Genomic DNA, 16,655 nt, shown 5'->3' with positions numbered 1-16,655 from the left:
CAAACAGGGAAGAGAGGAAGGAAAGTGTATCCTAGAAAGGGGGAATGAGATGTGCAAAATGTTGATTAAGGAGAGTAGTATAGAGTGAGAGGCAGGGGTTAGGGGAGTAGTAAGGAGATAAAGCTGGAGATTACAAGGAGAAATCAGATCCTGGAGGGCCATGTAAAAATAATAGGACTTTTAGATGGGTTTCAAAGCATAGTGGGCATCCAGGAAAGGATTTTCTCCTAGGATATAGCATGATCGGGTTTAAATTGTTAACATGCTCTCTACCTTAGGGATGGAATGGAGAAAGGACAGGAGGTTGGAATTGTGGAGGAACAAGGTTAAATATAGGTAGAGCAGTTTGTTCAGGCAGGAGATGAAAGGTAAAATTAAACTTGATAGATGACAGAAACTGGGAAGAAAGAAAAGTATATAGTATTTTTGAAGGGAGAGTCTATAATATTTGAGTATAATTTGGATAGTGGGTAGTGTAAGGAAGAGAAGAGAGGAGGCAATGAAGGGTATCTAGATTTGTTGCTTCAACATTTGATTTTGTTTTTCAATTTTGTTGTCTTTTTAAGGAATTTATTAGACTCAGGGTCACAGCAAATGCATAATTACTACAACACAATTATCAATTCTCATGTTAATGTGATTTTAATAAAAAGAGAACAGATTTGTATATAGTTCATAGATAAAATTGTAAGAATATAATGAAACTTTCCTCTGTTTTCCCTTTTCTCACCGTCTCTTCCTTCCTCCCTCCCCTCTTCCCTCCTATCTGTCTGTCTCTCTAACTGTTCAGTGACAATGTGTTGCATGTATTGTACTATAAGCAATTTATGATCCCAGCATATAATGCTAGAACATGGAAGTAGGCAGTAGAAAGTTAGAGGAAGTAGGGAGCCTACAATAAGAAGTCAGATTTCTCTTTCTAAACAACTTGGGTATAGACTGTGGTAAACAATATAGAAGAGAACATGGCATAGTCATGTTTATGTAATTGAGGCAGCATTGTAGGAACAGAGCTTGAGATGAACAAGATAGGAACCTGAAAGACAAATTAAGAGACTGCTGATAATCTGTGAAATGATATGGGCCTTAACCAGGAGCTCCATTTGTCTTTGGGAATCAAAATAGGGTTTTGGTGATTGATTCCAAAGAACAGAGTCTAGGATATCTACTAGGTTTCTGGCTTGAGTCACTGAATATTGGTGGAAGCTTCCTTTAGCTGATTGGAAATGGGGGAGGAAGAATTCAGGACTTAGGGAGAGGGACAATGAGTTCTCATCTGACAGTCTTGAATATATGAGTCTTGAGGCACATTCAGGTAAAAAGAACAAGTAGTTGGAATGATCTTTCAGGAGAGGCCAACCATTTAGCAAATCGCTAGGTAATTATTGAATATGATCATTAAGACTGTGAAGAGTAGATGAGGTAGAAGGAATGATTAGCTGTTAAGGGAAAAGAGGAAATGGCAAAATTGGAAAGGAGAAAATCTTCCTCTAAGAGTGAGGTAAAAGGGCCCTTGAATGAGCAGGTACATTAAAATGACCAGAAAAATTTAGTAGTTTGTGTTGCAACAGAAAATACTGTTAAGATTGATAATGTTGTAATAAACTCAAATGATTTGAATACATGAAATCCACTAAGAAAAAAAGTTGACAGTGCATTTCAAATGTATTCTTGCTTAAACATTTTTTAATTTTATTTTTCAGTCAAGCAACTGACATAATGGAAACATCAGGGTGGAAGTCCATGATTCAGTCACACCCTCATTTAGTAGCCGAAGCCTTCCGAGCACTGGCGTCTGCACAGTGTCCACAGTTTGGCATTCCTCGCAAACGGCTAAAACAGTCCTGAAATCGTCCATGAACAGTAGAAAAATGGAATTGACCTTTACTCCTCCAGGTCCAGAAGGATGCTAATACACAAACCATAAGCAAGAGTTGTATCTGTTTTCTTGTCCACAGAACAGATGGTGAAAAGCATATTACTTGCATTTCAGGTGGATAATTTATGGTTTATTCTTCAGCTTTAAATTAGACTGATTAATTCACTTCAAGGCCTTAAATTATCTTCAATGACTTCTCTTGTTCATACAATACTTTAATTTTTTTATTGTGCCTTGTCATTTTGACCAGGCTATGCAGGATTGCACTAGCTCCATAATGCAGTAATTCTGATAACTGAAAATACTAAGTTTCAAAAGGATCTTCCATTATTTTGAGAAAAGGAAAATGAATTTAGAGGTTTTGTCCTGTGCTATCTCAAAGTTTAAATGTAGGTTCTCCTTAAAAGCACTTGTATTGGAGATTACCAGTAATGTCTCCAGTCTGAGTTGTATAAATATAGAAGAACCTGCTTACCTTCAAGGTAAGTTATGGCAATACACTGCTTCAGTTCTAATTTATTTTTCATTTCAGGGGGCAAATATGCAATGAGTTGGCCCAGACTTTTAGTAAAATTTGTGGTGTTTGTTAACTATTCAACAAGCTGTGGGTTTATCCAAATTTACAATGATTGATAACTAATTGAGGTTAAGATTTCAATAAGAAAGCATGTTTTCTGCTGAAGTATTTTTTTTTAATTTATAGTGACCTACATTTATATGAGGAATTCTGTACATGTTAAAAGTTAAGGATGACCAAATGTAAATTTAATGAGTGGGCCAATTAAGAAAGATATATATGCACTTTTAATGTGTAACTTTTGTATGCTGAATGGTACATATATTTTTCCTGTTTTTGAAGGAATTAATAAGGTGTAATTAATTGTGTCTTAACTTTTGAAATAATTTTTTAAGACAGATGGAAGCAACTGGGATGTTTGTGATAATAGATAAGAAGGGTCTCCTTGATTACAGTTAAATTGGTTTGAATTTCAGATATTCATATTCCTGTTTTTTCATACTTTGGAAAAGGCACCTGAACAATAAACAAATCCTGGACAGTCTACTCTCTTTCAGATAGTGAACTAATAGAATTTGCCTGTGCAAGATGCATACAAAGGAGAGAACTCTTAGATTGTTTCAGGCTGCACTATGAAGCTTTTCTCCCCTTGTTTTCTCCTTTGTGTTTCAGTTACTGTACTAACATTGTGGATGATATTGAAATTCTGCATAATGTGAACAGGATAAACTATTTATAAACTGCTTTTCATGGGCCAGTTCTTTATTATAAATGAATTTTAGCTTTAAACACATATATACATGTTCAGTGTTTGTTAGTTGTGTTCCTAAAGAAGGTCTGTTTTGGTGCATTGTCCCAGAGAAGCAGGAGCAATCAGTGTCAGGCTGTTGGATCTGACTTACTGTAGCAGTGCAGTGTGCTTCTTAGGTAAGATTTATATTTGGCCACAAGAGAAAAGTGTGTCACTGGGGAAAAAATGCATATAACTATGTGTTTGCATATATAACTTTATTCTGCAGATTAGAATTTATATAATTTGTTTAGTTTTTCAGTTCAGGGCAAAAGGAAAAAAATGAAGCTTGAGAATAGGTTTTTTGTTTGCTGTCTCTTTACTAGGTGTTAACTGAAGGAATCAAAACATATCAGGACTGATTCATAACTTACTTTGAGCAGGCACTATCAAAATAAGCGTTTGTTATCCACAACAAACAGGATTTTGAAAGGTCACATTTTCAGATTTAGCTTCTTTCTCTGATGTTTAATTGATGCTTAATTGTTGTGGTAACTTAAATTGGAAGAATCTCTTGGAATAGGAGAAATATTCTTCCCTGGTAATGGACTTCGTCCTAAGAAAGAATGTTGTGGAGAATAGAAATTCACTTCCTTTACTCCACCATTAAGATTGAGCCTATTAAATTTACATGTGGAATATAAAAAATAAGTGTACACATGTATGTATACACTTTTAAGATTTTAACAGTCTTACAGTAAAATAAATTGATAATTAATGTTGTCATCTATCAAGAAAAAGTGGATATATCTAAAGGACAGCACAATGGCACATTGAGAATTGATTCACTGCTCTAATCTACATTTCTAGCCACAATGACTTCAATAATCATACTGTATAGTGAACGTTTCAGCTTACCCTTGCCTACTGTAGTGTTTATTGCAAATCCTAAGGATTTCGTAAGGATTTTTAAGTTTGGTAGCACATTTTGTACCAAAAATGTCAAACACTGTGCTATGAGAATATCCATGGTTATAAAAGTATCCACTTTTCAGGTAATACAATGCCTACCATTGTACTAACAGAATCTTATGGTAGTTGATTTATTTTTTTATTTATTATGTATATTTTTGGTATGGTGGGTTCTTGAGACAATGATAAAAAACTTAATGTATTCTGAAGCAAGTGCTCTAATTGCCTTTTTCTTCTTCCATTTTTAAAACACATTATTTTCAAAATAGGCACAGATCTTTCCAGAGCAATCTTGCCTTTCAATTTATCAGCCTGCTCCTGCTTCCCTTTTGTCACCCAAGTAGGGCTTTTCCTTAGAAAGTAGTGAGTGGTTTTAAATACATGTTTAAAAAATAACCATTGGATAACTGTTCTTTAAGATCTAGAAATACTGTATTTGTGCCTTTTTCATTTTTAAAATTTAATGTATATTGGTATTTGGAGCACAAATATGAAGGTGCCATACTATGGCTTGCCAATGTTACCTCCTTGAATACTCATGTGTCATTGTCTTGAAATAGTAATTGGAGAATCTTGCATGAATTATGTGATTGTGTGTGTATGTGTGTGTGTGTGTGTGTACGTATGTATGTGGGTACCTGTATTTCTTGGGCTTGTGTGTGGTTTGTTCAAAGAGTGTATTTCTGAAACTAGGACTCAGTTTAATGTTGAAAGTTCAGGTTAGTTGAAATATTTCACTTAAATGTGCTTTATTTGGAGACACAGTTAATTGACAAATTATAATTCTTAAAAAAATGTGTTCAATTTACTGCATGATAAAATGTGAAGATAGTGCCTTTTTAGGTCATCAGTTATAACAAAATTAAATATTATCAAAGATCTCTGAAAAAGTTGTCATGAACATTTTTATTTATTTTTAAGCTATATCTAAGTGAGAGCTTAAATTGTCAAAAGTATAATTACTAACTAACCTATCCATTTAAGTTTTGTGTATAACTTTAAAATCGAAGCAGAACTCTTTACAAAATTGTGGATCATAGAAAGTACCTAGTGTTACTAAAATACAAGGAATTTGGTATGTTAAGTTTGTGAATATCCGACAACAATTTTGCATTTTTCCTAGCCAGTTATACTCTCAAAGTGGTTAATTCTGACTTTTGGATAGCATGCTCTTGATGGGTGAAATAAAAATATTCAGTGTATTCTTGCAAAAAAAAGTAGGTGGATGAGTGGGTTTGTTTTAGTGTTCTCAAATTATAAAGACAGCACTTTCAGCACACATAAGAGTATTTTGCAAACCTTTTTTATACAGATTATGAGCTCTACTTTATTTAAGTGTTCATGGAATGATGTTAATGTTAGGTCCAGTTGAACAAATATTGAGTGCCTACCATATGCAAGACTTCTTCACTAGGAATGAAATCACACCTTGTCTTCTGTTTGCAGTATGTGAACTTTATGTTTAAAAAGGAATTCTTATATTTAAATCTTTTTCTGTTGTTAGTTTATCATTGTATACTGTAACCCAGTTAATTTTGCATTCAGTTTTTAAAATGAAGATATAACTTACTTGAGTCCCATTTTTGAAAATAAAATTCTGCTAAAATTATTTAATTATGGTGGAAATTAATTTTCAAGATTCAGATGTATAAAAGTTTATTTAACTTTTCAGCCTCATTTTTAATCAGTTGATGTTAACGAGATACATTTGTTGCTGAAAATATTTTTTGCATTTCAGCACATTGAGTTAAAATAAAGTTATTACTACTTATTCAGAATTAATTGACTTATTTTGTGTTTATTTTAAAAACTTAGATAAGTATGATGGCTTGGGAAAAAAACCTTGTATTTGATAGAACATGCAGAGTAATTATCTTTTCTACCTAGGAAATCTGTATTTTTTAGGCTCTACTAATGACTTACTCAACCGTGAGCTACTACACATTTATTTGTTTTAACATGTGTATATGATCAACATTGAATGCCTTATTCTTATATATTATTAATGTAAAACTTAAAGATCACCTTTTCCTTGGTACTGCCACCCCCCCTTTTAAAAAAAAAAAAAGATAAATTTATTTGAAAGGCAAAGATACATAGAAGAGAAAGAGAGAAGATCATCCATTGGTTCACTTTGCAAATGGAGCAACGGCCAGAGCTGGGCCAATCAGAAGCCAGGAGCCAGGAGCTTCTTCTGGGTCATTTTTTGCTGCCTTCCCTGGTGCATTAGCAGGGAACTGGATTAGAAGTGGAGCATCTGGGACTTGAACTGGTGCCCATATGGGATACCGACACTGCAGGCAGAAGCTTAATCTTCTAGGCCATAGTGCTGGCCCCATTCTGCTACCCCTTCTTAATTTCATTTAACCCAGACAGTTGAATCATTTGCTGTCATCAAAAATCATATTTGGAGCTGGATATTCCTGAACCCTCTTAATAACAAAATCAGTGTTTCAAAATTGTGGCCAAGGTAGGATAAAAGGTCATGAAGAAAAATTTCCCCTATATCTAACACTCACACACAATAAAAGATTAAAAAACTTGGAACATGTCTGTATAAGCACAGTAAAATAGGATGAGTCTTTGGTCACATTTCCACCTTTACCAATCAACTCTATTTTATATTTTCCATCCTACTCTGCTGCAAACAGCACCCTGAAAACTGCTTTAAGATTAAGACTTGTGTTTTCTCCATTTACTGCCTCAGAAGGCTAAGAGTAGTATTTGTGTTGGTCACTATTTTTTTTTTCCAGTAGTGGATAGTGGCAGAAACAAATTTGACATTTTTAAATTTTATTTCAAAATTTTTAGTAACATAGGATATTTGTAAAGTTAAGAGATTGTGCATCCTTCCCCCTTCTGCATTCTATTCTTCATCATTGTTCATTGTGTAAAAGATTCAGGTGTAGTCCTGTGTTAGTCTATGACATAACAGCCAAATAATTCCTATAGTATATAATTTTACCCTTTTGCTCTAATTCCAACCAGGCCTTAATAGATGGAAGAAAAGAAAAAAATGGTATTTATGAATAATAATTGCAGCACACAAAAAGCAACCAGTGTCTTAAGGACTCTGATGTTCATTTTAACCTAAAATAGATTTAACACCATGAATAAAATATTTTTAGAATATATACTTTATAAGGTGCTTTAAAAATACCAAACTCAAAGGGGCAATAATGAAAAATGACATGCAATTAAAAGTAAAGCTGGATTCATTCAATATGATAAGTGCAACAAATGATAAAACAGACACTTGAATCAGTAGAAGACAAGGTTGAGAAATGGTCCCACATCACCATGTAATAAAGAGATGAAAATAAACGTAATTCAGTTTAATTTCTATCAACAGTTAATGAAATGGAGTGCCAGGTATGTGCTGAACACTGTTTTCAATGATAAAGAGCTTTATCCTCTAGTGCTCTGTTTTCTTGAAGAAAGTGGGGTTATTTAATGCAGTGTTTGGTAACTGTTGTAATAGGAATCAAGGAGGTGGGAGTAGAAGTACCATTTGTTTTTCCTGAGGAAGTGATGTTAAATTGAGATTTAGCAGGAGTTAGGTAGCTTAGTTGGTAGTGTCATCCAACCTGTTAGTAATATCCCAGAGTGTGACTAAGGTTCATATGCAATATTTATGGTAATGTATGTGAATATGGCATATCTTAATGTGTAAAGGGAAACGAACAGTTGTAGACCCATAAGCCAGGGTCGTATTTTTGTAGGCCTTTTTAAAGGACTGAGACAACCTATGAACATAGAAGAATTTTTTTTTTTTTTTTGGACAGGCAGAGTGGACAGTGAGAGAGAGAGACAGAGAGAAAGGTCTTCCTTTTTCCGTTGGTTTACCCCCCAATGGCTGCTGCAGCCTGCGCAGCCACGGCTGGCGAACCGCGCTGATCTGAAGCCAGAAGCCAGGTGCTTCTCCTGGTCTCCCATGCAGGTACAGGGCACAAGCACTTGAAACATCCTCCACTCCACTCCCGGGCTACAGCAGAGAGCTGGACTGGAAGAGGAGCAACCGGGACAGAATCCGGCGCCCCAACCAGAACTATAACCCGGTGTGCCAGCGCCGCAGGTGGAAGATTAGCCTAGTGAGCTGCGGCGCCGGCCAACATAGAAGAATTTTAAACATGGATTTGTCATAAGCATCAAGAATCTTAAGTCTTCACATAGATAGTAGGGAGTTAGAGGAGAGGATTGTGAAACCCTTCTTAGAAGGTAAAGGATGTACATTGATCCGTACTGGGATGGATTAGAGGGGGGGAATTTAAGAAGAAATATTAAAAGGACTTAACAGTAAATTGCATATAGTAGAAGTGAGACTCGCAGGTTTTGCATTTGTGTAATCATGGGAGGGAAATAGCATTTGGTGATATAGGCATCCCAAGAATTTTCTAAGAAATACTTTTTTGGTTTGGAGTTTGTTGAGCTTAAGGTTGCTATGGGACATTTTTTGATAGGTGAATCTTTTTTTTTTTTTTTTTTTTTTGACAGGCAGAGTGGACAGTGAGAGACACAGAGAGAAAGGTCTTCCTTTGCCATTGGTTCACCCTCCAATGGCCGCCGCGGCCGGCGCGCTGTGGCCTGTGCACCACGCTGATCCGATGGCAGGAGCCAGGTACTTCTCCTGGTCTCCCATGGGGTGCAGGGCCCAAGCACTTGGGCCATCCTCCACTGCACTCCGTGGCTACAGCAGAGAGCTGGCCTGGAAGAGGGGCAACCAGGACAGAATCCGGCACCCCGACCGGGACTAGAACCCGGTGTGCCGGCGCCGCAAGGCGGAGGATTAGCCTAGTGGGCCGCGGCGCCGGCCAATAGGTGAATCTTAAGTGTGAGTGTGATCCCAGTTCTAATGTCAGGAATCACCAGTGTAGAGATAATTAGTGTTGTGTGGGCTGAGGACAGGGAAAATCAGGGCAGAAACAGACAGAGAGAAGAGCCAAAAAAAAGATGAATACTCAGATAAAAGAAAAGTATCATTCTAAGAAGTTGGAGAAGAGAGTTTCAAGAGAAGAAATGGTCAATAATAAGACATGCTGCTGAGTAGCCAAATATAAAATAGGTTGGCCAAGTATAAAGCATGGGGCACATGAGATCTTAAGAGAGAAAATGGGGGCCAGGGCTGTGGCGTAGTGGGTAAAGCCACTTTCTGTGGTGCAGGCATCCCATGTAGGCATGGGTTTGAGTCCCAGCTGCTGCACTCCTGATCCAGCTCTCTGCTACGGCCTGGGAAAGCAGTGTAGGATGGCTCAAGTGCCTGGGCTCCTGCACCCCTGTGGGAGACTCAGAGGAAGCTCCTGGCTCCTGGCTTCGGATTGGTCCATCTCTGGCCATTGCGGCCATTTGGGGAGTGAGCCAGCGGATGCCTCTGCTTCTGCTTCTGCCTCTCTCTGGTTCTGCTTTACAAATAAATATTAAAAAAAAATGTACTGGTTCTGCTTTACAAATAAATATTTAAAAAAATGTAGGCATGAGATGGAATTTAACTTGGGTTTCTTTTGATTTGTTTTTCCTTTTTTGGTGGGCAGTACGAGTATGTTATAGTGATGATAAGACATCAGAAAGCAGAATGTAGATGGGTTACTGAGAAGATAAGAGGAATGGAATCAGATGCCAGACAGGGAGATTCCCATACAGTAGAGGGAGAAATGCATGGATGCAGAATCAGGTTTGTTTTTGTTTCTGGTCTGAGAGTCAATATACTCACTTTATATCCTGTGTTCCATGGAAGCTTGTCTGTTCAGAGAAAAGGGAGTAGATGTTAGGTTTAGAGCAGTCATCAGCAAATTTATTTAGTAAAGGACTAGATCGTAGGTATTTTACCACTTTGCTGACCCTTGGATCCCTGCCCCCTACTTCAGTGTGCCATTGTAGCATGAAGCAGCCACAGCCAGCAGGTAAACAAATGAGTGTGGCTGTGTTGCATTACAACTATTTCTGAAAGCAGGATGATGGCCAGATTTGATCCCTGTGCCTTAGTTTGCCAAGTTGAAAGGTTTGAGGAGAGCAAAGGGGCTTTGAAATAAATGATGTGGATAAAGAAACATTGGTGGCTCAATTGAAGCTGTAAGCCATGAGCTTAAGAGAAGAGCTGGGATTCAATGTTTGCATAACTGATGTTGCCAAAGAAGTAAGTGGAATAGAAGCAGTGATTAATGATACCAGAAAATAATTTTTTTCCAAAAAAATTTTTACAAATGAGAATTTTCATAATGTACCAGGTGGAATCCATGAATCAATATTCAAACCTTAACATAGTGGGTGACTCTTAAATTAGAATGATACGTAATGTGAACACCCTAAAATTTAAAAGTTCTATTTCTCTGACAGCACTTTTTTTTATCTCTGAAATTTCCTTTATTAAAAAAATTTGAAATTTAATTATGGGCCATCTACAGTCTCAATAAGCTAGTGTTTTTTTCTTACTCTTCATTAACTTTTTTTTAAAAGATTTATTTTATTTATTTGAAAGAGAGTTACAGAGAGGTAGAGAGAGAGAGGTCCTCCATCCTCTGGTTCACTCCCCAGATGGCCGCAACAGCTGGAGCAGCGCTGATCTGAAGTCAGGAGCCAGGAGCCTCCTCCGTGTCTCCCAGGTAGGTGCAGGGGCCCAAGGACATAGGCCATCTTCTACTGCTTTCCCAGGCCACAGCAGAGAGTTGGATTGGAAGAGGAGCAACCGGGACTGGAACTGGCACCCATATGGGTTGCCAGCACTTCAGGCGAGGGCTTTAACCCATTGCGCCACAGTGCCGGTCCCCATTAACTGTTTCCAATACAGTATATAATACTTAAAACTTTTATAGATACCTTGTTTTTTTAAAGATTTATTTTATTTATTTGAAAGAGAGAGGTAGAAACAGAGAGAGGTCTTGCGTCTGCTCATTTCATTCCTGCAGCAGCTGGAGCTGAGCTGATCCGAAGCCAGGAGTCAGGCGCTTCTTTCAGGTCTTCCACAGGGGTGTATGTGCCCAAGCACTTGGGCCATCTTCCACTGCTTTCCCAGGCCATAGCAGAGAGCTGGAAGTGGAGCAGCCAGGACTAGAACTCGGCGCCCATATGGGATGCCAGAGCTTCAGGCCAGGGCTTTAACCCACTGGCACCACAGCGCTGACCCCTAGACACCTTATTAAAATGATTGAAGGTGTCTAAAATATCATTAGTGGGTAAAATATTAACCACAAAAAATAACACTAGTATTTTTGAGACTTTTTTTTCCCTAACTAGGTAGCACAGATATAATGACACTTTAACCTTGTTGTTTTACAACATCAATAATAATAAATGCAAGAAGCACAGAAAAGAAAATCAGGATTTCAGGAGAAAGGTCTAAACACTTGAATTTTGGGTGCCTCAAACACAAAAGGGTTTACAGTGCTTACAAGCACTGTCATTTTCATCGTTTAAGTAATTCAGGTCTTTATTTCATTTCTAATTTTATCTAGAAATAAAAATTCATTATATAATGTATAACTACAGAAAAAAAAAACTAGAGTAAGTTAAATTTCCCTGCCATTTTTCCATAAATGTCCCTATTCTTTACTTTGGATTTCCTTTGAGGTTTTCTGCCTTCACCTCCTTTCATAGAGATGACCATGTTTCTGCATGTAGCACATACTGAAGCATCATTTGTAAGACTGGATGAAAGGTGACAGATTTCTTTTTCTACCCAAAGAAACTGTTTATTTAATGAGTACAGATTTCATAAGTACAACTTCAGGAATATAGTGATTCTTCAGGTCTTACCCACCCTCCCACCCCCACTCCCACCCCACCTCCTCCTCCCTCTCCCATTCTCAGTCACATTCTCCATTAAGGAAAAGAAAAAAAAAATACAGTTCATCCAGAGTCAAGACAAGGGCTATTCAAGTCATTGCTTTTCAAAGTGTCAGTTTCACTACTACAGATTGCCTTTTAAGTGCGCTATTAGTTATCACAGGTCAGGGAAAGGTATTTGTCCCTTTGGGACTGGATTATTTCACTAACTGATGTTTTCCAGATTCATTCATTTTTTTGCAAGTGACTGGATTTCTTTTTTTTTAACCATGGTGTACATATCCTATAATTTCTTTATCCATTCTTCAGTTCAAGGGCATTTAGGTTGATTCCATATCTTAGCTATTGTGAATTGAGCTGCAATAAACATGGGGATGCAGATAGCTCTTTTGTTTACTGATTTAATTTCCCTTGGGTAAATTTTCCTATATTCAGGTTTCTGAGGTTTCTCCCAACTGATTTCCATAGTGGTTTTACCAGTTTACATTCCCAACAACATTGGACTAGGGTAACTTTTTCCCCACATCCTCTCCAGCATTTATTGTTTGTTAATTTCTGTATGAAAGCCATTCTAACCAGGGTGAGGTGAAACCTCATTGTGTTTTAAATTTGCATTTCCTTTATAGCTAGTGATCCTGACAATTTTTTCATGTGACTGTTGGCCACTTGGATTTTTTTTTTTTTTTTTTTTTGACAGGCAGAGTTAGAACGGTCTTTCTTCTGTTGGTTCACCCCCCAAACGGCTGCTACGGCCGGTGCACTGCACTGACCCAAAACCAGGAGGCAGGTGCTTCCTCCTGGTCTTCCATGTGGGTGCAGGGGCCCAAGCACTTGGGCCATCCTCCACTGCCTTCCCGTGCCACAGCAGAGAGCTGGACTGGAAGAGGAGCAACCGGGACTAGAACCCGGCACCCTTTTGGGATGCTGGCTCCGAAGGCAGAGGATTAACCAAGTGAGCCACAGCGCCGGCCCCTGTATTTCTTTTGAAAAATGTCTATTTAGGTCTTGGCCCATTTCTTAACTGAGTTGTTTGTTTTGTTCTTGTGGAGTTTCTTAATCTCTTTGTAGATTCTGGTTATTAATCCTTTATCAGTTGCATTGTTTGCAAATAATTTCTCCCATTCTGTTGGTTGCCTCTTCACTTTCCTGAGTGTTTTTTTGCAGTACAGAAGTTTCTCAATTTGATGTAATCCCATTGTTGATTTTGGCTTTGATTGCCTGTGCTTCTGGGGTCTTTTCTAAGAAATCTTTGCCTGTGCCAATATCTTGCAGGGTTTCCCCAATGTTCTCTAGTAATTTGATGTTATCAAGTCATAGATTTAGGTCTTTACTCCATTATGAATTAATTTTTGTGTAAGGGGTAAGGTAGGGGTCCTGCTTCATACTCTTTGATGTGGAAATCCAGTTTTCCCAGCACCATTTGTTGAAGAGATTGTTCTTGCTCCAGGGATTGGTTTTAAGACCTTGGGAATATAAATTGGTTGTAGATACTTGGCTTGATTTCTGGCATTTCTATTCTATTCCATTGGTCTTTCCATCTGTTTTTGTAGCAGTACCAGACTGTTTTGATTATAACTGCCTTGTAGTATGTCTTGAAATCTGATATTGTGATACCTCCAGCTTTGTTTTTGTTGTATAAGATTGCTTTAGTATTCGAGTTCTCCTGTGTTTCTGTATGAATTTCAGCATTGTTTTTTATAGATCCAAGAAGAACGTCTTTGGTATTTTGATTGGTGCATTGAATCTGTAAATTGCTTTTGGGAGAATGGACATTTTGATGATGTTGATTCTTCCAGTCCATGAACAGGAAGAGTTTTCCATTTTTTTGTGTGTGTCTTCTATTTCTTTCTTTAATGTTTTGTAATTCTCATTGTAGAGATCTTTGACATCCTTGGTTAAATTTATTCCAAAGTATTTGATTTTTTTTTGTGGCTTTCGTGAATGGGATGGATCTTTTTCAGCCATGGCATTGTCTGTGTATACAAAGGCTGTTGATTTTTGTATAATGACTTTATATCCTGTTACTTTACCAAACTCTCTATGAGTTCCAGTAGTCTCTTGGTGGAGACTTTTGGATCCCTTATATATATAATCATGTCATCTGAAAATAGGGGTAGTTTGACTTCCTCCTTCCCAATTTGAATCTCTTTGATTTCTTTTTTCTAATGGCTCTGGCTAAAACTTCCAGTACTAAATTGAATAGCAATGGGAAGAGTGAGCATCCTTGTTTGATTCCGGATCTCAGTGGGAATGCTTCCAAATTTTCCCCATTCAATAGGATGCTGGCTGTGGGTTTGTCATAAATTTCCTTGATTGTGTCGAGGAATGTTCGTTCTATACCCAGTTTGCTCAGAGTTTTTATCATGAAAGGGTGTTGTATTTTATGAAATGCTTTCTCTGCATTTATAGAGATGATCATATGATTTTTGTTCTGTAGTTTGTGTCGCTCCCCCATTTGCAGAGGAACGACACAGAACCCTGCGTTGTTCTTTTGTCTGCTTGGCCCTTCCCGAGTTTGCTGCTGGTCCTTCCCGGGTTGGCTGCCGACCCCTCCACCTCCATGGAGGGGCGGCTCCCCCTGCCACTTTCCCCACTTCCGCGGGGGAGCGGCACACCGCCGGCCGGCTCTCTTGGGGGCTGCTCAGATGTTATCCGGATGTTCCTGGTGCATGTTGTCTCTCTCCTCCTTTATAGTCCTCTTCCACCAATCCCAACTCTGCTACCCACACGCCAAGCACGCTGCTCTCCTCCAATCAGGAGCAAGATCAGCTCCTGCAGTTTATTGGTCGAACTGGAGGCAGCTGCGCAGAAGCTGTTTACTCCTCTCCCAGCGTCATATTGTGGGAGAGCAGATGCATAGAATAAGTCTTAATTCCAGTAACTTAGTCTAGTCCGAGTTGCTCCTCACAGTTTGTTAATGTGATGTATCACATTGATTGATTTGTGAATACTGAACCCTCCTTGCATACTAGGGATAAATCCCACCTGGACCTTGTGAATGATCTCTCAGATGTATTGTGGGATTCGATTGGCCAGAATTTTGTTGAGGATTTTTGCATCTATGTTCATCAGGGAAACTGGTTTGTAGTTCTACTTGTTTATTGTATCTTCTTCAGTTTTAGGAATTAAGGTGATGCTGGCTTCATTGAAAGAATTTGTGAGGATCCCCTCCCTTTCAGTTGTTTTGAATAACTTGAAAAGAATTGGAGTTAGTTCTTCTTTAAATGTCTGGTAGAATTCAGCAGTGATGCCATCCGGTCCTGGGCTTTACTTTGTTGGGAGGGTATTTATTACTGACTCAATTTCTGTCTTGATAATGGGTCCTGTTAGGTTTTCTACGTCTTTATGGCTCAATTTAGGTAGTTTGTATGTGTTCTGGAATCTATCCATTTCTTCTAGGTTTCTCAGTTTGTTGGCATACAGCTCTTTGTAGTAATTTCTGATGATTCTTTTTATTTCTGTGGGATCTGTTGTTACATTTCCTTTTCATCTCTAATTTTATTTCTTTGGGTCTTCTCTCTCCTTTTTTTGCTTAGTTGGACCAATGGTTTGCCAATTTTATTTACTTTTTCGAAGAAATAGCTCTTCATTTTGCTGATCTTTTGCTTTTTTTGATGAAATTTTGTTGATTTCTTTTCTAATTTTAATTCTTTCTTTTTTCCCAGTAGTTTTGGTTTTGGTTTGCTGTTGTTTTTCTAGATCCTTGAGATGCATTAATAGCTCATTTATTTGGTGCCTTTCCAATTTCTTGATGTAGGTACCAGTTATGATAAACTTTCATCTTAACACTGCTTTTGATGTATCCCATAAGTTTTGATATGTTTTGTTGTTATCTTCATTTGTTTCCAGAAATTTTTTAGTTTCTCTTTTGATTTCTTCTTTTCAAGAGCATGTTGTTGAGTCTCCATGTTTGCATATGTTCTGCAGATCCTTGAGTTGTTTATTTCCAGCTTGATTGCATCGTGGTCAGAGAAGATGTATGGTATGATTTCAGGTTTTTTTTTTTTTTTTTTTTTTTTTTATGCTGAGACTTGTTTTATGGCCTAGCATGTAGTCAATCTTAGAGAAGGTTCCATGTACAGGTGAGAAGACTGTGTATTCTGCAACTGTAGGATGAAAAGTTTTTTAGATATGTTAGGTCCATTTGGTCTGTAGTATTGAATAACTCTGCTGTTTCCTTACTGATTTTCTGTTTGGTTGATCTGTCCATTGCTGAAAGTGGAGTATTGAAATCCCCCATTACTATTATATCTGAGTCCGTATCTCCCTTTAGATCCCTTAATATTTCTTTTCAATAGCCAGGTGCCCTGTAATTAGGTGTATATACATTTATAATTGTCACCTCTTCCTGTTGAATTGATCCCTTAATCACTACATAGTGTCCTTCTTTGTTTCTTTTAACAGTTTTGGGTTAAAGTCTGTTTTGTCTGATTTTAGGGTGACTCACTAGCTCCGTTTTTGTTTCTGTTAGCATGGAATATCTTCTTATCTTTTCACTTTCAGTCTGCATGCATCTTAATTGATGAGATGTGTTTCTTTCACACAGCAAATAGATGGGTTTTGTTTTGTTTTTTTTAATCCATTCAGCCAGTGTTTGTCTTTTAACTGTAGAGTCAAGGCCATTTACATTCAAGGTGACTATTGATAAGTAATGACTTTGTCCTGCCATTTTCCCATAAATATTCCTACTTTTTACTATGGATTTCCTTTGTACTTTTACTGAGAGCTTTCCTTCCTTTACTATCGTCCATACTGATGACCATGTTTCCGTGTTTCTGTGT

General features: G+C 37.7%; 1 protein-coding gene across 1 annotated transcript in view; it reads left to right on the top strand.

Annotated features, from left to right (window-relative positions):
• SPOPL (speckle type BTB/POZ protein like) overlaps positions 1–5,876 on the top strand; it is a 65,309-nt gene extending 59,433 nt beyond the window's left edge. Inside the window, exon 11 of the mRNA XM_008258526.4 lies at positions 1,704–5,876. Coding sequence (XP_008256748.1) covers positions 1,704–1,848 — 145 coding nt within the window. The 3' untranslated portion in view covers positions 1,849–5,876. The remainder of the gene's footprint in view (positions 1–1,703) is intronic.
• Positions 5,877–16,655: the final 10,779 nt, after the last annotated feature.

The sequence above is a fragment of the Oryctolagus cuniculus genome, chromosome 3, assembly GCF_964237555.1.
Source record: "Oryctolagus cuniculus chromosome 3, mOryCun1.1, whole genome shotgun sequence".
NCBI classification, from domain to species: domain Eukaryota; kingdom Metazoa; phylum Chordata; class Mammalia; order Lagomorpha; family Leporidae; genus Oryctolagus; species Oryctolagus cuniculus.
This window is presented reverse-complemented; position numbering and strand designations above follow the sequence as displayed.